The 20,977-nt window shown below is 44.0% G+C and overlaps 1 protein-coding gene across 2 annotated transcripts in view; it reads left to right on the forward strand.

Moving 5' to 3' along the window:
* Window positions 1-20,977, forward strand: part of ZC2HC1A (zinc finger C2HC-type containing 1A) — a 177,407-nt gene that overhangs the window by 136,736 nt on the left and 19,694 nt on the right. For both annotated transcript variants that reach the window (XM_073631849.1, XM_073631848.1), the window contains one exon: window positions 2,798-2,899. In XM_073631849.1, the coding sequence (XP_073487950.1) occupies window positions 2,798-2,899 (102 nt within the window). The remainder of the gene's footprint in view (window positions 1-2,797; window positions 2,900-20,977) is intronic.

The following is a 20,977-nucleotide window of genomic DNA, read 5'->3' on the forward strand; positions in this document are numbered from 1 at the left end:
TATAATTATATGATCTATTACTATCATTACTATTTTGGTTATTCCAGTTGTTAATTTCACCTATTCACATCAGTCTAGCGCCACTGCTCTCGTTGTTTTTTTTTTTTACCTGTAATTCATACACATGGGTGAAGTGGTGACATGCCGTTGCTAGGGGCAACAAGTACAAGAGAAGGTTGATATGCTAGCCAAACAGCAGGAGAGCGGTACTGGCAGGGGTGATAGGTCTCATGCATAGTGAAGGAAGCAGTCGGTGCCCCAGCAATCGGAACCAGACCTGCATTGCAGAGACCCTAGGAATCTAGCTGCATGGTACGAAAGAGTAAAGCGTTAATTATGCATGCGCATGGGGTCCGCGCAGGTACCCCGGCAGGACCATGTTCTGTCACTGGGAGATAGGTGCAGAGTCAAGCTGGACTGGTGAAAAGTGACACTGCCCTGTGGTGTCTCCTTCTACATATCATTTGGGACTACCCCAAGCTGAGGAATTTCTGGAATTCATTAGAGCCTACAATAAAGGCCCTTTATAGATGTGCCTCTGGAAAGAACCTTGGCAGCCTAAGTATTGCATGACACTCCTCTTTCTATTAAGAAATATAAGTGTTTATTGCTCAAATACCTTCTCAATGCTGCTAAAGCCTGCATCCCAGCAATGTGGAAACAAAGGTCTCTCCCCACCATTGCACAGTGACAAGCTAGGATCACAGAAATACAACAAATGGAGCAGCTCACCCTGGCTCTGGGGGAGCAAGATGAGCAATACTGAAAACCTGGAGGCCTTCGTATTTTTAAATGGATCAAACCCCATTAACTTCTTCACTGGAGACTAGCCCTAGCATTTCTCCATATAGACTGAACCGGTTGCTTGGATACCGAGAGGGGAGGGGGATGTCCGGACAAGCCTCCTCCCCAAAAGGCCAGATCCACTCCCTCCCTGTAGAATTCTACTGGGCCTCTTCCCAGCACCCTCTGTTTTCCCCCTCTTCCCCAATCCTGTTTTCTCCCCACTTGAGCTTTGCTCTTTCTTCTAATGCCGCGTACACACGGTCGGCCTTTTCGTCTACAAAAGTCCGACGGATCAAATCCGGCTTACAATCCGATCGTGTGTGGGCTTCCCCGGACTTTCAGTGGACTTTTCCAGCCGCAAATCTGACGGACTTTAGATTTGAAACATGCTTCAAATCTTTACGTCGTAACTCCGCTGGAACCAGAAATCCGCTCGTCTGTATGCTAGTCCGACAGACAAAAACCCACGGCAGCTATTGGCTACTGGCTATCAACTTCCTTATTTTAGTCCGGTGTACGTCATCACGTACGAATCCGTTGGACTTTTGTGTGATCGTATATAGGCAAGTCCATTAGAAAGTCTGCCAAAAGTCCGTCGAAAGTCTGTCGGACGGGCTGTCGGACTTTTGTAGGCGAAAAGTCCGACCGTGTGTACGTGGCATAAGGTTTTTTTTCTGAACCTTTCAAATGAACAAAAAGGGTAACTTGAGAGGAGATATAGCTTTATTCTTGTCACGTATAGCTCACTCTGTAATGGTTACTTATATTGTACTTTTCTACATGTCTGTAATACACTGTACATATCTACATTTTGGATTATTCTTTCCTCTTGAATAAAGAAATTATGAAATAAAAAAAAAAAATGCAGAAACCTAGATGAGTGACAATAAAGTAGAACTCCATCCAAAACATTTTCTAGTGTTTTTGTTACCAAAAGAATTTATTGATTTAAAAAAACTAAGCCATACAGTATGAACTAGTGAGAAAAAAAAGGAGGAATAGAAAGAAAGAGCAGACAAGAGGAGAGTAGAAAAAGGATCATGGAAGAAACTGCCAATGAGAGAGGCAAGATAAAGAGGGGTGGAAGCTAGAACTATTGACTATTTGCTTTATATTGTTGTCTTTGTATCCATTTGGAGATGGAGCTAAATTACTAGTAATTTTGTCTAAAATGAATCCACACAATAATGAAATCCTTTCGGAAATTCTAATTCTGTTCTACTTAAAGTGGTAGTAAACGGCTGCCTTTAAAGGGGTTGTAAAAATCCCCTGCAAGGAAATAGGGTGCTAGTATGCATCACATACTAGCACATTATGAAATACTTACCATCTTCTACTGTTCTTTGTTCCGGATTCGCTGGCTCCAGTCCTTTACATGGCCGAGCCGCAATAATGTCACCACTTTACACTTTACAGCACAGAGCTCTGAAGGGATGGGGTATGTCGTCCCTTCAGAGCGAATACAGCGGTGCCGTCACCGGCTAAATTCAGAGTGAATATCTCCTAAGCAAAGTTAAGGAGATATTCACTGTACCTACAGGTAAACCCTATTGTTAGCTTACCTGTAGGAACAAGTTCAAAAGTGGCGTTTACTACACCTTAAAAATAATGTTTTGATTGGAGTTGCACTTTAACGTGATTCAGCTTGACTTGACACCAGAAATATTGTCTGATACCTGCTTGCCTTCATTCATTTGCAGACCTAATATTTTTTTTTTTTTTTTTTATTGTCCTTTAGTAAATAATAAAAAAAAAACCTTGAATGTACAAAGGTTTAAGTATATCACAACCCAAACTACAATTACCTGCAAAAATGTCTGCGCTTTGGTACTTTTGTGTGTACCTATAGGTACCTGATCTACTTTGTTCTCATAAAAAAAAATTAAAAAAATATTAATAATATGCATTGCAAGGAAGGGCTGTTTAAACACTATTGTTTTCCTTTCAGACTCTTGCATCATGTCTTTTACAATATGTTGCATTTGTAATCCTATTTGATGTGTCGTTTCAGAGGTTCAATAAAATCTAGGACACCACCGAGTTTGGCCAAAAATTTGCCATCAGCTGCATCTGCTAACAAAAGGAAAACCTACAATGCTGAAAACTACACTAGGTATTGTTGCCCTTCTAGATTTTGTGTGTACGCTTGTGTGGTTGCTGTTAAGCTGCGTTCAGGTTGTGGTGAGTACACTGAAATAGCATTTTATCTCAGCAGTAGCTCTGCATTACATTTACAACATACAGTGCCTTGATACCTATTGAAATGTTCCACATTTTGTCATGTTACAACCAAAAACATACATTTATTTTATTGGGATTTTATGTGATAGACCAACACAAAGTGGAACATAATTGTGAAATGGAAGGAAAGTGATAAATGGTTTTCAAAATTTTTTACAAATAAATATCTGAAAAGTGTGGCATGCCTTTGTATTCAGCCCTCCATAGTCAATACTTTTGTAGAACCACCTCTCACTGCAATTACAGCTGCAAGTCTTTTTGGGGATGTCTTTTGCACATTTTTTTTTTTTTTTAAAATAACTCAAGCCCTGTCTGATTGGATGGAGAGCATCGGTGAACAGCAATTTTCAAGTCTTGCCACGGATTCTCAATTGGATTTAGGTCTGGACTTTGACTGGGCCATTCTAACACATGAATATGCTTTGATCTAAACCATTCCATTGTAGCTCTAGCTGTATGTTTATGGTCGTTGGCCTGCTGCAAGGTGAACCTCCGCCCCAGTCTCAAGTCTTTTGCAGACTCTAATAATAGGTTTTCTTCTAAGATTGCCCTGTATTTGGCTTCATCCATCTTCCCATCAACTCTGACCAGCTTCCCTGTCCCTTCTGAAGAAAATCATCCCCACAACATGATGCTGCCATCACCATGTTTCACAGTGGGGATGGCTTTTTTTTCTTTTTTCTAGGGATGAGCTAATATAGCCATATTAAGTCAACAATGTAATGAGCATCCATGTCCCCTTGTGTACATGCAACTGTGGGACGGGGAATGCCCTGGCAGCAGTGGGTGGGAGTGACAACTTCTGAGTTTGGACCAAACCCAAGCTAAGCCATAATCTTTACCCAGCAATCCTGCAGATATTACACCTCCTATTTCTGGGTAGCTACGGCCACTTCTCCACAGTATCTATGGAAAGAGCCTTGCTTGTCACGCAGCAAGGGCAGAAGACTCCACTCCATTAGCTTTTGCATAAGGATCCTGGGTTCGATGGTAGCCTAATTCGAGGTAGTGCCGTATGCCCATTTTTCACTCCAGGCCATTACAGTACAATATTCTGGCTGCATGGAACAAATGGACTCTGGATCACTCCATGCGCCTACCAAAAGGGCCAGACTCTACCTAGCATTCAGAGCAGGAGTCGGCAGGTTCTTACGATGGATGTCAGCTTGCCAGGCGGGGGAGGAGTCCTTTAGACCTTGGATGGGAAAGAGCTTCCAAACCCTGATTACAGGGACTTTGGTCTCAAAAGTGTTAACCTGCCCTCAGGGGAAGCTTGAAAAGGGGGCGATGGGCGTCAGCACCTGCCTGTGAGGTAGTGTGGAGCGGTTCAAAACTGTGGACTATCTGGAGACTGAGACTGTTGGGAACCCCCAAACTCGTGTGCGGGACTGGTATATTGGTATTGAGCCATTCTGTTTTTTTAATTGTACCAGAATGATGGACTGTTTGTTTCATTTGCTGAAGAAAAGCTGTTTTATTTACCTACTTTTAAAAGAGCAGTAAAGACAGTTTCATTTTTTACAAGTGGCTGGCTGGTGATCCCGGGCTCTCCATAGTACAGTGATTATCTTCATCCTCGTTGATCAGGATATTGTTCCCCCCCCATATGTCCTGCTCTCACACATTCCTAGGAACTTTCTCACCACTGCCTGAATGTGTTACATGCTGTTTAAGTATACCTCTCTGCTACAGCATCGTTCTAGCAATCAGATTACTTCTTTGTCCTTCCTGAGGTATCCTGCAGGGGACTCCCTGCTTCTTGCTCCACCATTGCTAGGTGGATTAGCCAGGTCATGAATCAAGCTTATTGTTTAAAGGACATACTTCCTCCCTTCCCTGTTAAGGCTCATTCTATTAGATATGTTAGTGCTTCATGAGCTTTTCAGCAACAGGATCTTGTTTCCCAGAACTGCAAGGCTGCCTCGTAGGCTACTGTTATCACATTTGTTAGGTTTTATTTACCAAATGAATCTTTGGCTCTCATTTGATACCAGTTTTGGGTGTAAGGTGCTTCAAGCTGCTGTCTTGAGTTCTATCATGGCCTTTTTGTGACCCATTGTTTAGCGAGCCTGTTAGTGTTTGTTTTCTGTGTTACCCACCACTCAGTTGGACTTCTTTTTGGAAGTCCCATGGTTAGAATTAGGGATCCTGTGTCCTGTAGCACAGTGTCCTGGAGTACAGTACAAGACACAGGTTCCTCCTCTTATAATATCCCTATCGCTTGTTACAGAATCAAGGCTTGTTGGTAGAGGGAGGGCTTACATTGGGGCTGTCCTTGCAGGTTTTTTTTTTTTTTGCCAGTGTCCAATTATCTGACGATAACTATGTATAACCATGGTCCTGCACTGTACTCTGAAAAAAAAAATTAATACATTTTTACAGGTAAGCGAAAATCCTATTTTTTGTTAAATGATTGAAATATTTTGTGTTGTGCTCTTACTCAAGTTATGGGTGCACCAAATGAAAATTTTGGAACCGAAACCGAAGAATGAAGGCTGCACTAGGCTGAAAACCGATACCGAAAATGACAGTTTTTAAAAAATATATATATTTTTATATATAAATGTATTATATTCAACTTTTTTTATTAATATCATCAATTTAAATTAATATGAATTTATTGTTGGCCATTATTTGCATCTTGTATCATGTCCTCCGTCTCTAACCATCTCTTGTATCATGTCCTCAGTCTCTAACCATGTCTGCAGTCTCTAACCATCTCTTCTATCATGTCCTCCGTCTCTACCCATCTCTTGTATCATGTCCTCCTTCTCTAACCATCTCTTGTATCATATCCTCTGTCTCTAACCATCTCTTGTATCATGTCTGCAATCTCTTACTTAAACTTAAACACATTGCTAATAGTATTAGCAAAATTTCCATTCGGTGCACCTTTAGCAGATATGATACAGGAGATGGTCAGAGACTGCAGATATGATACAGGAGATGATCAGAGACTGCAGACATGGTACAGGAGATGATCAGAGACTGCAGACATGGTACAGGAGATGATCAGAGACTGCAGACATGGTACAGGAGATGATCAGAGACTGCAGACATGGTACAGGAGATGATCAGAGACTGCAGACATGGTACAGGAGATGATCAGAGACTGCAGACATGGTACAGGAGATGGTCAGAGAATGCAGACATGGTACAGGAGATGGTCAGAGAATGCAGACATGATACAAGAGATCAATGCAGCCTAACCAGTGCCGGTCAGATGCAGCCTGCCTGTGCCCAGCAGCCTCACCAGTGCCGGTCAGATGCAGCCTGCCTGTGCCCAGCAGCCTCACCAGTGCTCATCATATGCAGCCTAATAGTGCCCAGCAGCCTCACCAGTGCCCATCATATGCAGCCTGCCTGTGCCCAGCAGCCTCACCAGTGCCGGTCAGATGCAGCCTGCCTGTGCTCAGCAGCCTCACCAGTGCCCGTCATATGCAGCCTACCAGTGCCCAGCAGCCTCACCAGTGCCATCATATGCAGCCTGCCTGTGCCCAGCAGCCTCACCAGTGCCCATCATATGCAGCCTCACCAGTGCCCGTCATATGCAGCCTGCCTGTTAGGGGTGCTGAAATTAATTGTTGCACCGATGCATCGCGATTCAGGTGTGCCCGATGCGGCATTGATGCATAAGGACCAGAAAATCGATTGCGGGTGACGTCAGGACGACTAGCCCTGCGCCTCCCGGGAAAGCACTCGGAACGTTTTTTCAAAATTACTTTATTTTAATAAATGCTGTGTTACAATGGATGATGTGCCCCGCTGTATGTGCTTTTTAAAAAACTATGTCACTTCATACCGAATTTCACAGTAGTACGATACGTGTGACTCCCGTCCCGCCCCTCTCCGCTCTCCTGAGTCCTGACGTCAGCGGGCAATCCTCAGCCCCGCCCGCCTCTCCTCTGATATGATAGCTATAGTCAGCGGGCGGGGCTGAGAATTCCCCGCTGATGTCAGGACTCAGGAGAGACGTGAGAGGAGAATGGAGAGGGACGGGTCGGGAGTTACATGTATCGTACTACTGTGAAATTCGGTGTGAAATGACATAGTTTTTTAAAAAGCACATACAGCGGGGCACATCATCTATTGTAACACAGCATGTATTAAAAGAAAGTAATTTTAACAACAGTTATGTAGAGTACAAATGTGTTTGTACTCTACTTACACCTCTCGCTCCATGCTGACAGGTCCCTGGCTATCCTGTGCACATTCCACTGTTAACTCCTAGTGTGCTGGAAGGTGCAAACAGGAATGCCAAGGAACTGGCAGCACCAGTGGTGTCCCGTGCATTGTGGGGGGGTTAGTGAAGTGATGGCTGCATTTAATGGGCACAGGTGGCTGCATTTGATGGTCACAAGTGGCTGCGTTTGACGGGCACAGGTGGCTGCGTTTGACGGGCACAGGTGGCTGCGTTTGACGGGCACAGGGGGCTACATTTGACGGGCACAGATGGCTGTGTTTGACGGGCACAGGTGGCTGCGTTTGACAGGCACAGGTGGCTGCGTTTGAGGGGCACAGGTGGCTGCGTTTGACGGGCACAGGTGGCTGCGTTTGACGGGCACAGGTGGCTGCGTTTGACGGGCACAGGGGGCTACATTTGACGGGCACAGATGGCTGTGTTTGACGGGCACAGGTGGCTGCGTTTGACAGGCACAGGTGGCTGCGTTTGAGGGGCACAGGTGGCTGCGTTTGAGGGGCACAGGTGGCTGCGTCTGACGGGCACAGGTGGCTGCGTCTGACGGGCACAGGTGGCTGCGTTTGACGGGCACAGGTGGCTGCGTTTGACGGGCACAGGTGGCTGCGTTTGACGGGCACAGGGGGCTACATTTGACGGGCACAGATGGCTGTGTTTGACGGGCACAGGCGGCTGTGTTTGACGGGCACAGGCGGCTGCGTTTGAGGGGCACAGGTGGCTGCGTTTGAGGGGCACAGGTGGCTGCGTTTGACGGGCACAGGTGGCTGCGTTTGCCGGGCACAGGTGGCTGCGTTTGCCGGGCGCAGTGGCTGCGTTTGACGCGCACAGTGGCTGCGTTTGATGGGCACAGTGGCTGCATTTGATGGGGGAGGTTCAGTATTTTTCAGTTTGTTTGCGTCCACCCAAAAATTTTGAGCACCAGCTGCCACTGGTCAGCACAGAGACAGTACAGAGAACTTCTGTTCTGGGATCTATGGATTGTAATCCCTCCTGACCTCCCAGCAGCACTGTGTGTAAACGCCTGTACCCTGTAGTGCACCGGATTAGTGCACTTTTTAAGGGAGTGAGGTTATTTTTAATTCAAAGCGGAGTTCCAGTCAATTTTTTGTTTATTAAAAGTGAGCAGCTACAAAAAAAGTGTATCTTCTGACTTTTAATAAAAAGACACTCACCTGTCCCACAATCCAGCGACGTGGCCACCCAAACCCTCCCTTCTCTTCCCTGCCTGTCCACAGTGCTGGCAATACTACTGTGGGCATCCGGCTGTGACAGGTTGACGGGCACAGGTGGCTGCGTTTGACGGGCACAGGTGGCTGCGTTTGACGGGCACAGTGGCTGCATTTGATGGGGAAGGTTCAGTATTTTTTCAGTTTGATTGCGTCCACCAAAAAATTTTGAGCACCAGCTTCCACTGGTCAGCACAGAGACAGTACAGGGAACTTCACAGGGCTGTTTGTCATCTATGGATTGTAATCACTCCTGACCTCCCAGCAGCACTGTGTGTGTGAATGTCTGTACCCTGTAGTGCACCGGATTAGTGCACTTTTTAAGGGAGTGAGGTTATTTTTAATTCAAAGCGGAGTTCCAGTCAATTTTTTGTTTATTAAAAGTCAGCACTGGACACTCTCGCACTGGGCGGCACCTGGGGCGGACCTCCTCCCCTTTCGGTATCGGTTGTTTTTTTCTTTCGTCCGACTGAAAAAACAGTTTTTGGCCGATAGTTTTCAGCAGCTGAAATTTCGGTGCACCTCTAATTCAAGTATATCATCTCTATCTGTACTCACTGTTTGAATAAAGAGCTAATGTTTGCAGGTTCACATATGCAGTAAGTTGAAAAGCTCAAAAAGTTTTCATGGATTGTATTTCATTTTGTGGATTGATGGACTGCCTATTAAATAAATCGTGTTCCTTTGTATTTGGATACTGCGCATGGAAATAGAATCCTTGAATACCTTCAGGGGGTCTTGTGATTGTGATACCACCATTACTGTATGTGGTGGACAGTCTTTCTTAGTATAGATATTCTTGCCTAGTCCTACAAATCTCTGCATACTGCTTTAAATTATATACAGACAAAAATACTATTTCCTATTACTTACAATCATGGCAGCAGCATGGAGTGTGTAAATAGAATCCTTGCCTCCCTGTCTCTTTATTTAGCTTCCAAGAGTCTGCACAAATTTTAAAGGATAATTGAGCTTTCATACAAAATGCACATATCCTTTTATTAAGCAAGGAGACTAAATGATATTAGATTTCCTAACTTGCTGGAAAAAAGTTCTCTGCAATCAGACTAATCCTTGCCTTCTATCAGTGAGAAGATGGAAAGATGTGCCTATCTGTACGTACACTTCTTCAGTGTGTTTGACAAATAACACTTGAAAAGTGCTGGTCCCAGATCACAGACAATACCATCTTCCTGTCCGTCCTTAAACCCCTATTTATAGCTGTAAAGTATTTTTAGGCTAAAGTATACTCACTAGACGCTCTCTGTTTCCCAAAATAGAGTAGGATTACTAGACCAGAAATCCCCTCTATTTCGGGAAAATGTTATGTCCTTGAACTAATCTCAAATATTTTTTTTTTTTTTTTTTTTTTTTTAAAGCATCCAATTTATGCTCTTTATGCCAGGTTGTAGTCTGTGTTTATTTGGCACATTTACAAGTTATTTTCCTGTTGATAAAACTGAACAGGATGGATAATAATAATATGAATAGTGTGGCCTGGTTTCAATTAAGATTTAGCAATTTGTTTGGATTTCATTAAAGCCTAAGTTTAGTTTACATTTTTATTTTAAATCAACACAAGGCTTTAATGATTTCCTCTTTGTAAAGAACCTTGCAGTTTACAAATCAGCACATACTTTTATTTCCTATAAAGACCATGATTTCAAGCTGTCCGAAGCCAGGCATGCTTGTAACTAAAGCCTCTCGTACACACGATCAGATTTTCCGACTGGAATTGTGTGTTGACAGACTGTTGGCCTAAAATCGGATCGTTTGTATGCTCCGTCGGACAATTGTTGTCGGATTTTTCGCGGACAAATGTTCAGTGGCAGGATTATAAATTTTCCCCGGACAATGCTCTGTTGTCGGATTTTTCTGAGCGTGTGTACACAAGTCCGTCAGACAAAAGTACAAAGTACAAACGAGCATGCTCGGAAGCAAGGAGGAGCCGGAAGCAGTCGGCCTTGTAAACTAGCCTTCGTAATGGAGAATTAACATTCGTGACGCCGCAAATTATGAAATCTCGAAATGCAGCGCATATTCTCTTCTTCAATGGGATAATAATGAAGCTGCTTTGCTGGTGATACTGATGAAGTTATTGCAAACTAATTTTCAAAGGCTTTTTTTTCTAGTGATATCAAGAATAATATTATTATGCTTGTTATTTATTTTTGGTGCAAGTTACCTCAACACCATTATCCTGTAGTTTTTAAGATCAAAGATACAACTATGTTGGTGTCCCTTGTTAATTTTACATTGTAAAGGGAAATGGCGCTGCAAAAAAATTATGGAAAATGACGATTTGTAAATTGATATGTGACAGTAAGAGATCTATATGGAACAGTGAAAAAAGGGGGGAAGGTAAGTCCCTATGTAGTGTGATACATCATATGCAAGTAAAAAACACAAATTATTATTGTTTGTTGCACAGAAGTCGAGATAAAGTCGCATCACTTGAAAACCAGCACAAGTCACTTTATTGGGAATACGGATATTTAATATTAAGAGACTTTATTCTTTTCTCTCGTATATATTATTTCACTTATGGACTGAGTATTTATCACATTTATTTTTATACACTTATTTGTGTTCTTCACTTGCTGTGCTTGCATATGAGGTTTTTGTCACCCAGTTCTTTTATCGATTTGAATTTTCACTCCCATTATTTACTTGTTTCATACACACTCCCGTTTTTGATTTTTTTTTGGTATTAGTGGGTCACTCTGCTATGTATATGCATGTTTTTATATAGCAATTAGGACATGCTATTAGCCATCAACCCTATGGTGGATACTTACACTTTTTTAGGTGTGAATAAGGTTTTTTTATTTTTTTTTTCTGATTTTATTGGCTCTTGCATATGCTGTATCACACTACACAGGGACTTACCTTCACATATTTTTCACTGTCCCATATAGATCTCTTACTCTCACATATCAATTTTCAAATTGTCATGATTAGGTGATACTTATGCAATTTCACACAATTTTTTGGCAGCGCCATTTCATTTTTGTGATTATTTGTTCTTTGGGCACTACCTCGTGGTGTCTTTACTTGGGCAGGCTGCAGCTATACCTTTACCTAAGCCCGGAATCCTTTGTTTAATAATTTTACATTGTATTTTTTTAAATGTAACTGCCTACTCCCAAACTGTCATTTGAAGTAAAACACATAGCCAAGTATTACTCTCCACATTTTTTTTATTGTGCATTAAAAAAGAAAACAAATAAAATTAGACATGCTATCTGCCAATAGAACTTAACCAAAAAGTGCATTCTATGCATCCAAAAATATAGAAAATATAACAAATCAAATTATTATTATTATTATACAGGATGTATATAGCGCCAACAGTTTGCGCAGCACTTTACAACATGAGGGCAGACAGTACACTTACTAACTATGCGGGATGAGCTGATGGAAAAAATTAAAATACAGTTGTTAGGTGTGGGTAGGGTAGGCTTCACTGAAGAGAAGGTTTTTCAGGGATCGTCTAAAAGCTAATAAAGTAGGAGATAAGCGGACAGATTGGGGTAGGGAATTCCATAGGATTGGAGAGGCTTTGGAAAAGTCCTGGAGGCGAGCATGGGAGGAGGTGATGAGGGAGCTAGAGAGCAGGAGGTCTTGAGAGGAACGAAGAGAACGAGTAGGTTGGTATTTAGAGACTAAGCTAGTGATGTAGCTGGGGGCGAAATTGTGGATGGCTTTGTACGTAGTTGTTAGAATTTTTAATTTAATTCTTTGGCCAAGCGGAAGCCAGTAGAGGGATTGACAGAGAGGAGTGGAGATGTTGCGGAGGTTGAAGCGGCAGGATTTGGACAGTGATTGGATGTGTTGCTTGAAGGAGAGTTCAGAGTCTAGGACTACGCCTAGAACCTTGGCATGTGGGGATGGGCTTATAGTTGTGCCATCGATTTTGACAGAGAGATCAGGGAAAGGGGCATATGGGGGAGGAAAAACTATAAGTTCGGTTTTGGATAGATTGAGTTTGAGGAAGTGGTGTGACATCCAGACTGATATATCTGATAGTAAATTAGTGATATGTGAAGAGATAGAGAGAGTGAGCTGATGGGTATAGAAATAGATTTGGGTGTCGTCATCGTAGAGGTGGTATTGGAAGCCATGGGAGGCTATCAGTTGACCCGGGGAGGCGGTGTAGATTGAAAATAGGAGAGGTCATTATTCAATCATTATTCAACCAAAAAATAAAATAAAAGCCTCATGCATGTGTCCTGCTTCTTAATATAGGGGGTCAACAATGCCAAGAGTTGGTGAAAGCAAGGGTCCATCATCCGGAGATAATTCCGGAAATCATCTAGATTATTCTCCTGGAGCTCCCGCAGCAAAGGCATATGACATACCGTAAATACTCGTGTATAAGCCAAGTTTTTCAACACATTTTTTATGCTCAAAAAGCCCCCCTCGGCTTATACTCGAGTGAGGGTGCCACTTACCTGTTCTCCGGTGCAGTGCAAGTGTTCTTCGGTCTCTCCCGCTCATCTGCGGGTGTCTACAGCCTCTGTGGGTGGTTCGATGACTGCTGATATCACCGCTCTTCTTTTCTCCTGCATGCCGGCAGCCTCTGTGTTGTCCGTGCTGTACTGGGCAAGAACCTGCCCGCTTCTGTGTGCTGGTACCTGGGGCGCACCACATCCTCGTCAGATGAATGTCGGATGCGGCCCCTCTTCTTCTCCCGCTCTTCTCCAGGGCTGTGACCAATGATGAAGCCTTTACATTCTTACCCGTGCTTGATCACATCCCCTGCTCTGCCCAAGCATTGCTGAATAGTACCGGTATATCTCTGGTCTTGGATATATGGTATGTTTATTTACAGTACTTAGTCTGCTATATTTTATGTTAATGTAATTTTATTGGTATCTATTTTTATTTTTGAAATTTACCATTAGCTGCTGCATTTCCCACCCTAGGTTTATACTCTAGTCAATACGTTTTTCCAGTTTTTTGTGGTAAAATTAGGTGCCTCGGCTTATATTCGGGTCGGCTTATACTCGAGTATATACGGTAATTGGTCACGATTAATAAAGCAACCAATTTTTGGTCCAAGAAATCCTCCTCCTCCTGTTCCTGGACTGGACTTGGGTAAAAGCAATAATAAATAACACGTTATCTCCTCCGATTTCGCAACATGGCTGGTTGATGAACGGCCGTTCAGAAACAAAATGAAAAGCGTGAAATGAAAAGCGCAAATCAACACTCGCCAAACTTCTACTAACATGAAATTACCAGAAGGAGCCCTAAGGGTGGCACCTGACAATTGAACTTCCTCTTTATTGGCTCGAAATACGTCTATTACGTCACGTTCGTGTTTGTTGGCCGACAATTGTGTAACATTTATTTGCGAGACAAAATCCAGGCACACGTCCTTCGGAAAAAAAGTCTAACGCTTTTGCTGCGGAAAATCCGATCGTGTATACGAGGCTTAACTTTCTCTTAACTTTTAGGCCTCATGCACACTGGATGTTTTTGGACATTTTTACAGCTGCGGTTTCTGGCTTCAGACCTTTTTTATCTGCAGTCAATAAACTCCCCGGAATGTTATCCCATGTGTCCATACACACAGGCTGTTATTAGCAGTTTTTGGCAGGGGCGTTTTCCAGCTGGAAAAACCCCCCAGAACTAGTGGGTTTTAAGAGGAGTTTTTCAGCTGTAAAAAGGCCTAGAAACACAAAAAATCGCAGAAAAATGTGGCTATTCTGTGTTTAGCAGTATGTTTGAGCCATAAGCTTATCATTTTGCTAAAAAACACTAGCACCAAAAAACCCTACTACAAAAATGCTGCAAAACTCATTCTACAGCTACAGCTTTCTACAGCTAACGTTACTGGCTTTTTTATAACGTCTAGTGTGCGTGAGGTCTTAAAGACTGACTTTGGCCCTTTTATTTAGTTTGAGATCGCATGAGAGAGTAAGAATTCCTGTAACCTTTTCTAGGTGTCTATGATACCACCAGGGAGATTGCCCATCACTTCTACCCCTGTGACATGAGGACAATCTGGGGATCACTTTGTCAGGAATATACAGACAACACAAAAATGCCTGACAGAGAGTCTAGCCTTTCCCTACCATGAAAGCAGAATGTAACCTTCCTATTCTTTACAGACGAGGACATCACCATCCTGACCTGTATTTAGATCTGAAGTTGCCATGGGTGCAGTGACGGCTCGTGGTTTCTTCTTTGGGGGGGCAAACAAACAACCCCTCCCCCCCACGCGGCGTGGCACAGCACCTCCCCACGGGTAATCCGGCCTGGCACTTACCCGCTCGTGTGGCAGAGCTGTGGTGTCCTCTCCTGGAGTGTGGCCGCGGCGGCTCCGGTGTCCGCTCCTTCAGCTTCCTCTGCCGTGTGTCTTCCGCCAAAGCTCTAGGCATCCAATAGGATCGCCTAACGCTTTGGCCAATCGGGAAACAGGTCTTGCAGACCTGCCGCCTGATTGGCAGGGAGGAACTTTAGTGTGCTAATAGCGAAAATTAATTCGCTATGGTCACACAACTGGGTGGGCGCCGAGCGCAATGCTCTGCACTCCGAGCTCACCTTTTTTTTTGAAGCCTATTAGAGCCTCTGGCTCTAATCAGGTAAGTCAAAAAAAAAACTCGCCACACTGGAATCAATGGTCTGTTGCCACTGATATGTAGTTTTAAGGGGCCGGACGCATGAATAGGGGAGGCGGCGCCCGTGCGCCCTCTATGGGCGGGCCACCACTGCATGAGTGCTCTACATATGACCAGCTAGGGCACCAGCCATTCGAGGGCTTGAAAGATTTGTTGAGAGCTGACACTGGCAAGTGTGATCAGAGGCATGCCTTGAATAGAACAGTTTTGGGAAACTGTTTACAGTATTCGATGGGTTCAGTTGTGTTTTAAAACAGAACTAAAGTCTGCAGTACTTACCTTAGTTCCAACTGTCGGACCCCTATGAGGTCCCTCATTGGCTCCAGAGTCTTCTCTTCAGCTTCTTCTAGGTGCCAGTCTTCAGCCCTCTTGATTGGCAAGCATGGGATGGGACTCCTACACACGTTTTAAAATGTCCCGCGTACATTAAGCCTAATGCCCCGTACACATGGTCGGATTTTCCGACGGAATATGTGTGTAGGCTCCATCACACATTTTCCATCGGATTTTCCGACACACAAAGTTTGAGAGCAGGCTATAAAATTTTCCGACAACAAAATCTGTTGTCGGAAATTCCGATCGTGTGTACACAAATCCGACGGACAAAGTGCCACGCATGCTCAGAATAAATAAAGAGATGAAAGCTATTGGCCACTGCCCCGTTTATAGTCCCGTCATACGTGTTTTACGTCACCGCGTTTAGAACTATCGGATTTTCCGACAACTTTGTGTGACTGTGTGTATACAAGACAAGTTTGAGCCAACATTAGTCGGAAAAAATCCTAGGATTTTGTTGTCGGAATGTCCGAACAAAGTCCGACCGTGTGTACGGGGCATAAGTGGGCAGGTAAATTTATTTTATTGTGAAACAGACATTGTATGTCTCTTCTGCAATAAACAATCTGCTGCTCACAAAAAAAAACCTTGGAGTCCTGGATCTGATTCCATTTAAGCAGACATGATCTGCATTTGTTATATATACAGTATACACCCACACATATGTGTGTGTGTGTTTATAATATATATATATAATACGCACACACACTCAGTGGCCACTTTATTAGGTACACGTTGCTAGTACCGGGTTGGACCCAATTTTGCCTTCAGAACTGCTTTAATTCTGACATGACATAGATTCAACAAGGTGTTGGAAACATTCCTCAGAGATTTTGGTCCATATTAAAATGATAGCACATCCATGATGCAAATATCCTGTTCCACCACATCCCAAAGGTGCTCTATTGGATTGGGATCTGGTGACTGTGGAGGCCATTGGAGTACAGAGACCTCATTGTCATCATCAAGAAACCAGTGGTGAGATGATTTGAGCTTTGTGACATGGTGCATTATCCTGCTGGAAGTAGCCATCAGAATATGGGTAGACTGTAGTCATAAAGGGATGGACATGGTCAGCAACAAAGCAACAATACTCAGGTAGGATGTGGTGTTTAAAGCGGGAGTCCAGCGAATTTTTTTTTAAGATGTCAGCAGCTGCAAATACTGCAGCTGCTGACTTTTAAAATAAGGTCACTCACCTGTCCCGGGGTCCAGCGATGTCGGCACCCGAGACCGAACTGTCCCTCGGTCCTCGGGTGCTGCCGCTGCCATTCTCAGTGAGGGAATCCGGAAGCGAAGCGTTGCGGCTTCACTTCCCGGTTCCCTACTGCGCATGCGCGAGGCGCGCTGCGCGTTCTCAATGGTCCCCGCTATCTCCTGGGACCTGTGTCTTTCCTAAGAGGCAGCGGGGCAGTGCGGGAGGGGGCGTGACTCCCGCGGGAGTCTATTCCCGGAAGTGAGTGCAGATACCTGTATTATACAGGTATCTGCACCCCCTCCCCCCTGAAAGGTGCCAATTGTGACACCGGAGGGCGGGAGGGTTCCGATGAGCGGAAGTTCCACTTTTGGGTGGAACTCCGCTTTAAACAATGCCCAATTGGTACTAAGGGACCCAAAGTGTCCAGTCCAGGCTCCCTTCCAGATTGTAGCCCCCCCTCCCCCGTCCTATCTAATACCAATATGAGAGCACATCTTTTAAATTTTGGATGGGTTTTTCCCCCATTAGGACACTGTTTACATCTGCACATATTAGGTACAGCTTTCAGGTGCATCCGCTTGCATTAGACACGTTCCTAAGATCATTGAGTGTTCATTGAAAGGTTGATTTGACCTGTTTCTATCAACCTTTACATAACAGAGATCCCTCAAGTTAGTTATTACTGTATTTTATCAGTTTGACCCATTGCATGCTCACCTGTCCTAATGTCAAGGCTTAACTATCTAAAAAATTGTATTTACAACAGTTCCTTTTTTTTTTTTTTACCGTAGATTTTGTTTGCCCTTTGTGTGACTTCCCAATAGTGGACAGAAAGCAGAAATTCATAGAGTAGAATGTGTTGTAGAAATTTGCTGTATGGATAGCAGGTCAATGCTGGCTTCTAATATTGATGAAAACTTCCAGTATGCTGTATTGGCCAAAACATCTTCATAGATATCTTTGTCATGGAACTGCTGGCCTCACTGATGGTAACTGTATCAAACAATGGGAGAGTTTTCCCAGGACAGGAGGTATAAAGTGACTTTTATGCAGTAACAAAATTGAAACAGTTTATTGGACTCGGAAAATGATTAGAAACCAACATTAAAAATGTATCAACCCTCCACCTGTCCCCAAATAACAACATTGTTTTCTTTATCGTACATCATGGGACATAGAGCCTTAAGTAATTACTTAATGGGTTATGGGCCAACTTCAGGTGTTAACACTGGTATGCCCAATACAGGAAGTTCACTCCCTATATAACCCCTCCTCCTTCCAGGAGTACCTCAGTTTTTTTGCCAGTGTCTAAGGTGTTGGTCACGAGTGAAGATGTGCTCTGAGGAGCTCCAGGAGGGATCCATGCTGGATTTAAAAAACCTCCATGCCACTGAGGCCACAGGATGGTACCCAGGCCTCGCATAGAAGAACGAGGTTTTGCCTGCAACGCTTCTCTTTGAGGGCTGGACCCTAGGAACCAGGATTTTTTTTGGTCTTGCTACATTACCTAAAGTTGTCCTGAGGCGTGTTATACAGGTCCAGAGGAGTGGAACCCCTATTAAGGGATCCGGTCTTTGAAGGTTTACTAACGCTGCCCGCCATGATGGATGAAGTTTAGATCTGTCTTTTTTCAGCAGTTTCCTGCAGCGAGGAAAAGGTAAGAGAAAAGCGTAGGAACTGCAAAGTCCACCTATGCCTTTTTCTTCCATATGTAACATTGTAATGCCTTAAAGTCTCCTCTAGAGGGAGTACGGATACACATACCCTTTTCAGCAGCTCTGTGTCCAGCTACAACAGCGTGGTGTGTCCTAGTAGCAGGAGGGGGTTCTTTATTATTCCTCTCCCCCAATTGGGAAAACTGAGGGACTGGGGGTACATGCACAGTTCATAAGGTGCATTACATCCTATCTGTAATCAGTTTGAGCAGTGTTATATGACTCAGTGTGACAGCACTAAAGGCTGATTCACACTTGTAGTAAGCCTCAACTGCTAAGAATCTTTTATGCTGCCATTGTTTTTTCTTACTGTTGCTCAGCAAATAGTACATTTTTATTAAAGTGCCTCTGCTTTTGTGCTTAGCACTATGGCTTCCAAGGTTACACTAAGGCACCAAAAGTTCCACCCCAGGCGCTGGGACCTCCAGTCATGCCTCCACACTGTCATTCTCTCCGGAGATACCAGATATGGCAAGCCAGGGTGAGTCTTTGGAACCGATTGGTGGTGCATTTGCTTCTCACACTTCAGCCCCTGTATACGTGACTGAAGATGCATTTTCCTCTGCCCTGCAGGGCTTAGAAGGAAGATTAGCGGCTTTAATCACATCCTTCATCCAAGGGGATCGGAAGCATGCTAGACCCCCCTCCCCCACTCCAAACCCTTTACCAAGGGAACAGTGGGGACAGGATGAGGTATTACCCTCAGGCGATCGAGAGGAAAAACAAGCCGATTATTCCTCTGTGGAGGAAACAACAGTTGATTATTCAGCTTCACAATCTGAGGTATAAATCCTTACGGAATTGGTTCGCTCAGCTTTCTTGCTACCCCTAACAGAGTTAGTTGAAAGTCTGGTTTCTTCCTTGAGTTCTTTGAAACCTTTACAGCCTTTGCATGCGTTTCCTGTCCATTCATTACTGGGAAAGCTTATTTATGCTGAATGGGATCACCCGGATAAACATTTTCTCCCTCCAAAGAGATTTTTAGTTCTCTATCCCATGGAGGAGAAATTCACCAAAAGATGGAATGTACCAGCAGTTGACGCTGCGATTTCCAGCGTGAATAAAAGTTTAACTTGTCCAGTAGCCAATGCACAAATGCTTAAAGATCCAACAGATAAAAAGTTGGAATTCCTGTTAAAATCCTCTTTTTCCTTGGCAGGGACCGTTATTCAGCCTGCAGTCGCTGCAATAGGCATCTGTCAGTCCATAAAGGACCAGTTCACAGAGGATCTTAAAGAGGTCCTTGCACAACAGGCCCGTGAGTTGGCCAAACTACCAAAGGCATTATGTTTTGCTATAGACGCTATGAAAGATTCTATTCACCAGGCGTCCCGCCTTGCGCTTGTGCTAATACACATGCGTAGAACCCTTTGGTTAAAAAATTGGTCAGCCGAAGCACCTTGCAAGAAGCTTCTGACTAGTTTCCCTTTTCATGGGGAGCGACTATTTGGTGATGATTTGGATAAATACACCCAAACGATTTCCAGTGGAAAGAGTACTCTTTTGTCAGTCAAAAGAAAGCATAAATGTCCTTCATTTAAACTGACTTTTTCTCCTGCGCCAGGGGCATCCGCCTCTAGACAGTGGCGACGGCCTCCGCCGTCAGACTCTAGAGGAAAACCTCAGGGTCCGACCCAGGCACAAAAGAAGACCTGGGACGGCAAATCTACAAAGTAGAATACTAAAGCTTCATCATAAAGAGGCGCCCCCCCTCACCAGAGTGGGGGGAAGACTTCTGAAATACTCAGAAGTCTGGCAAAGGGAAATTCAGGACAGATGGGTCATCTCCACGGTGTCTCTAGGATACAAACTTGAATTTCGGAAATTTCCATCGTCTCGTTTTCTGAAATCACACGTTCCCAACGATCCAGGGAAAAAGCAATCTCTGTTTAAAGCATTAGACCTATTATTGGTTCAGGGGGGTGATCATACAGATCCCCACAGAAGAGCAAGGTTTGGGGTTTTATTCAAACCTGTTTACGGTACCAAAACCAAATGGGGATGTCAGACCCATTCTAGATCTAAGGAATCTAAATCGGTTCCTGAAGATCCGCTCCTTTCGCATGGAGTCGATCAGGTCAGTAGTTTCCATCCTACAAGGAAGAGAACTTCTGGCGTTCATTGACATCAGAGATGCATGTCCCTATATTTCTTGCTCACCAAAGGTTTCTGGCGTTCGAAGTAGAACAACAGCACTTTCAGTTTGTAGCCTTTCCCTTCGGGCTAGCTACAGCACCCCAGGTGTTCACAAAAGTACTTGCCCCACCTCTAGCCAGGCTAAGAGCATAACAGTCTTGGCTTACCTAAACGATCTATTGTTAATAGACCAGTCAGTGGCTCGCTTGGAACAAAGTGTATGCATTACAACCAGTTACCTGGAAAGTCTGGGTTGGATTCTAACCCTAGAGAAGTCTTCCTTAAAACCGCTAAGAAAGCTGGAGTATTTGGGCTTGATTACAGACACAACCCAGAAGAAGGTGTTCTTGCCTCCGGCAAAGATCAGCTCCATACGAGAGCTGGTGCGGATGGTCAGATCGAAAAGAAATCCCTCAGTTCGCCTTTGCATGAGGTTGTTAGGAAAGATGGTAGCTTCATTTGAAGCAGTCCCCTATGCCCAGTTCCTTTCAAGACTGTTGCAAAACAGTATC

This window comes from Aquarana catesbeiana, linkage group LG05, assembly GCF_042186555.1.
Source record: "Aquarana catesbeiana isolate 2022-GZ linkage group LG05, ASM4218655v1, whole genome shotgun sequence".
NCBI classification, from domain to species: domain Eukaryota; kingdom Metazoa; phylum Chordata; class Amphibia; order Anura; family Ranidae; genus Aquarana; species Aquarana catesbeiana.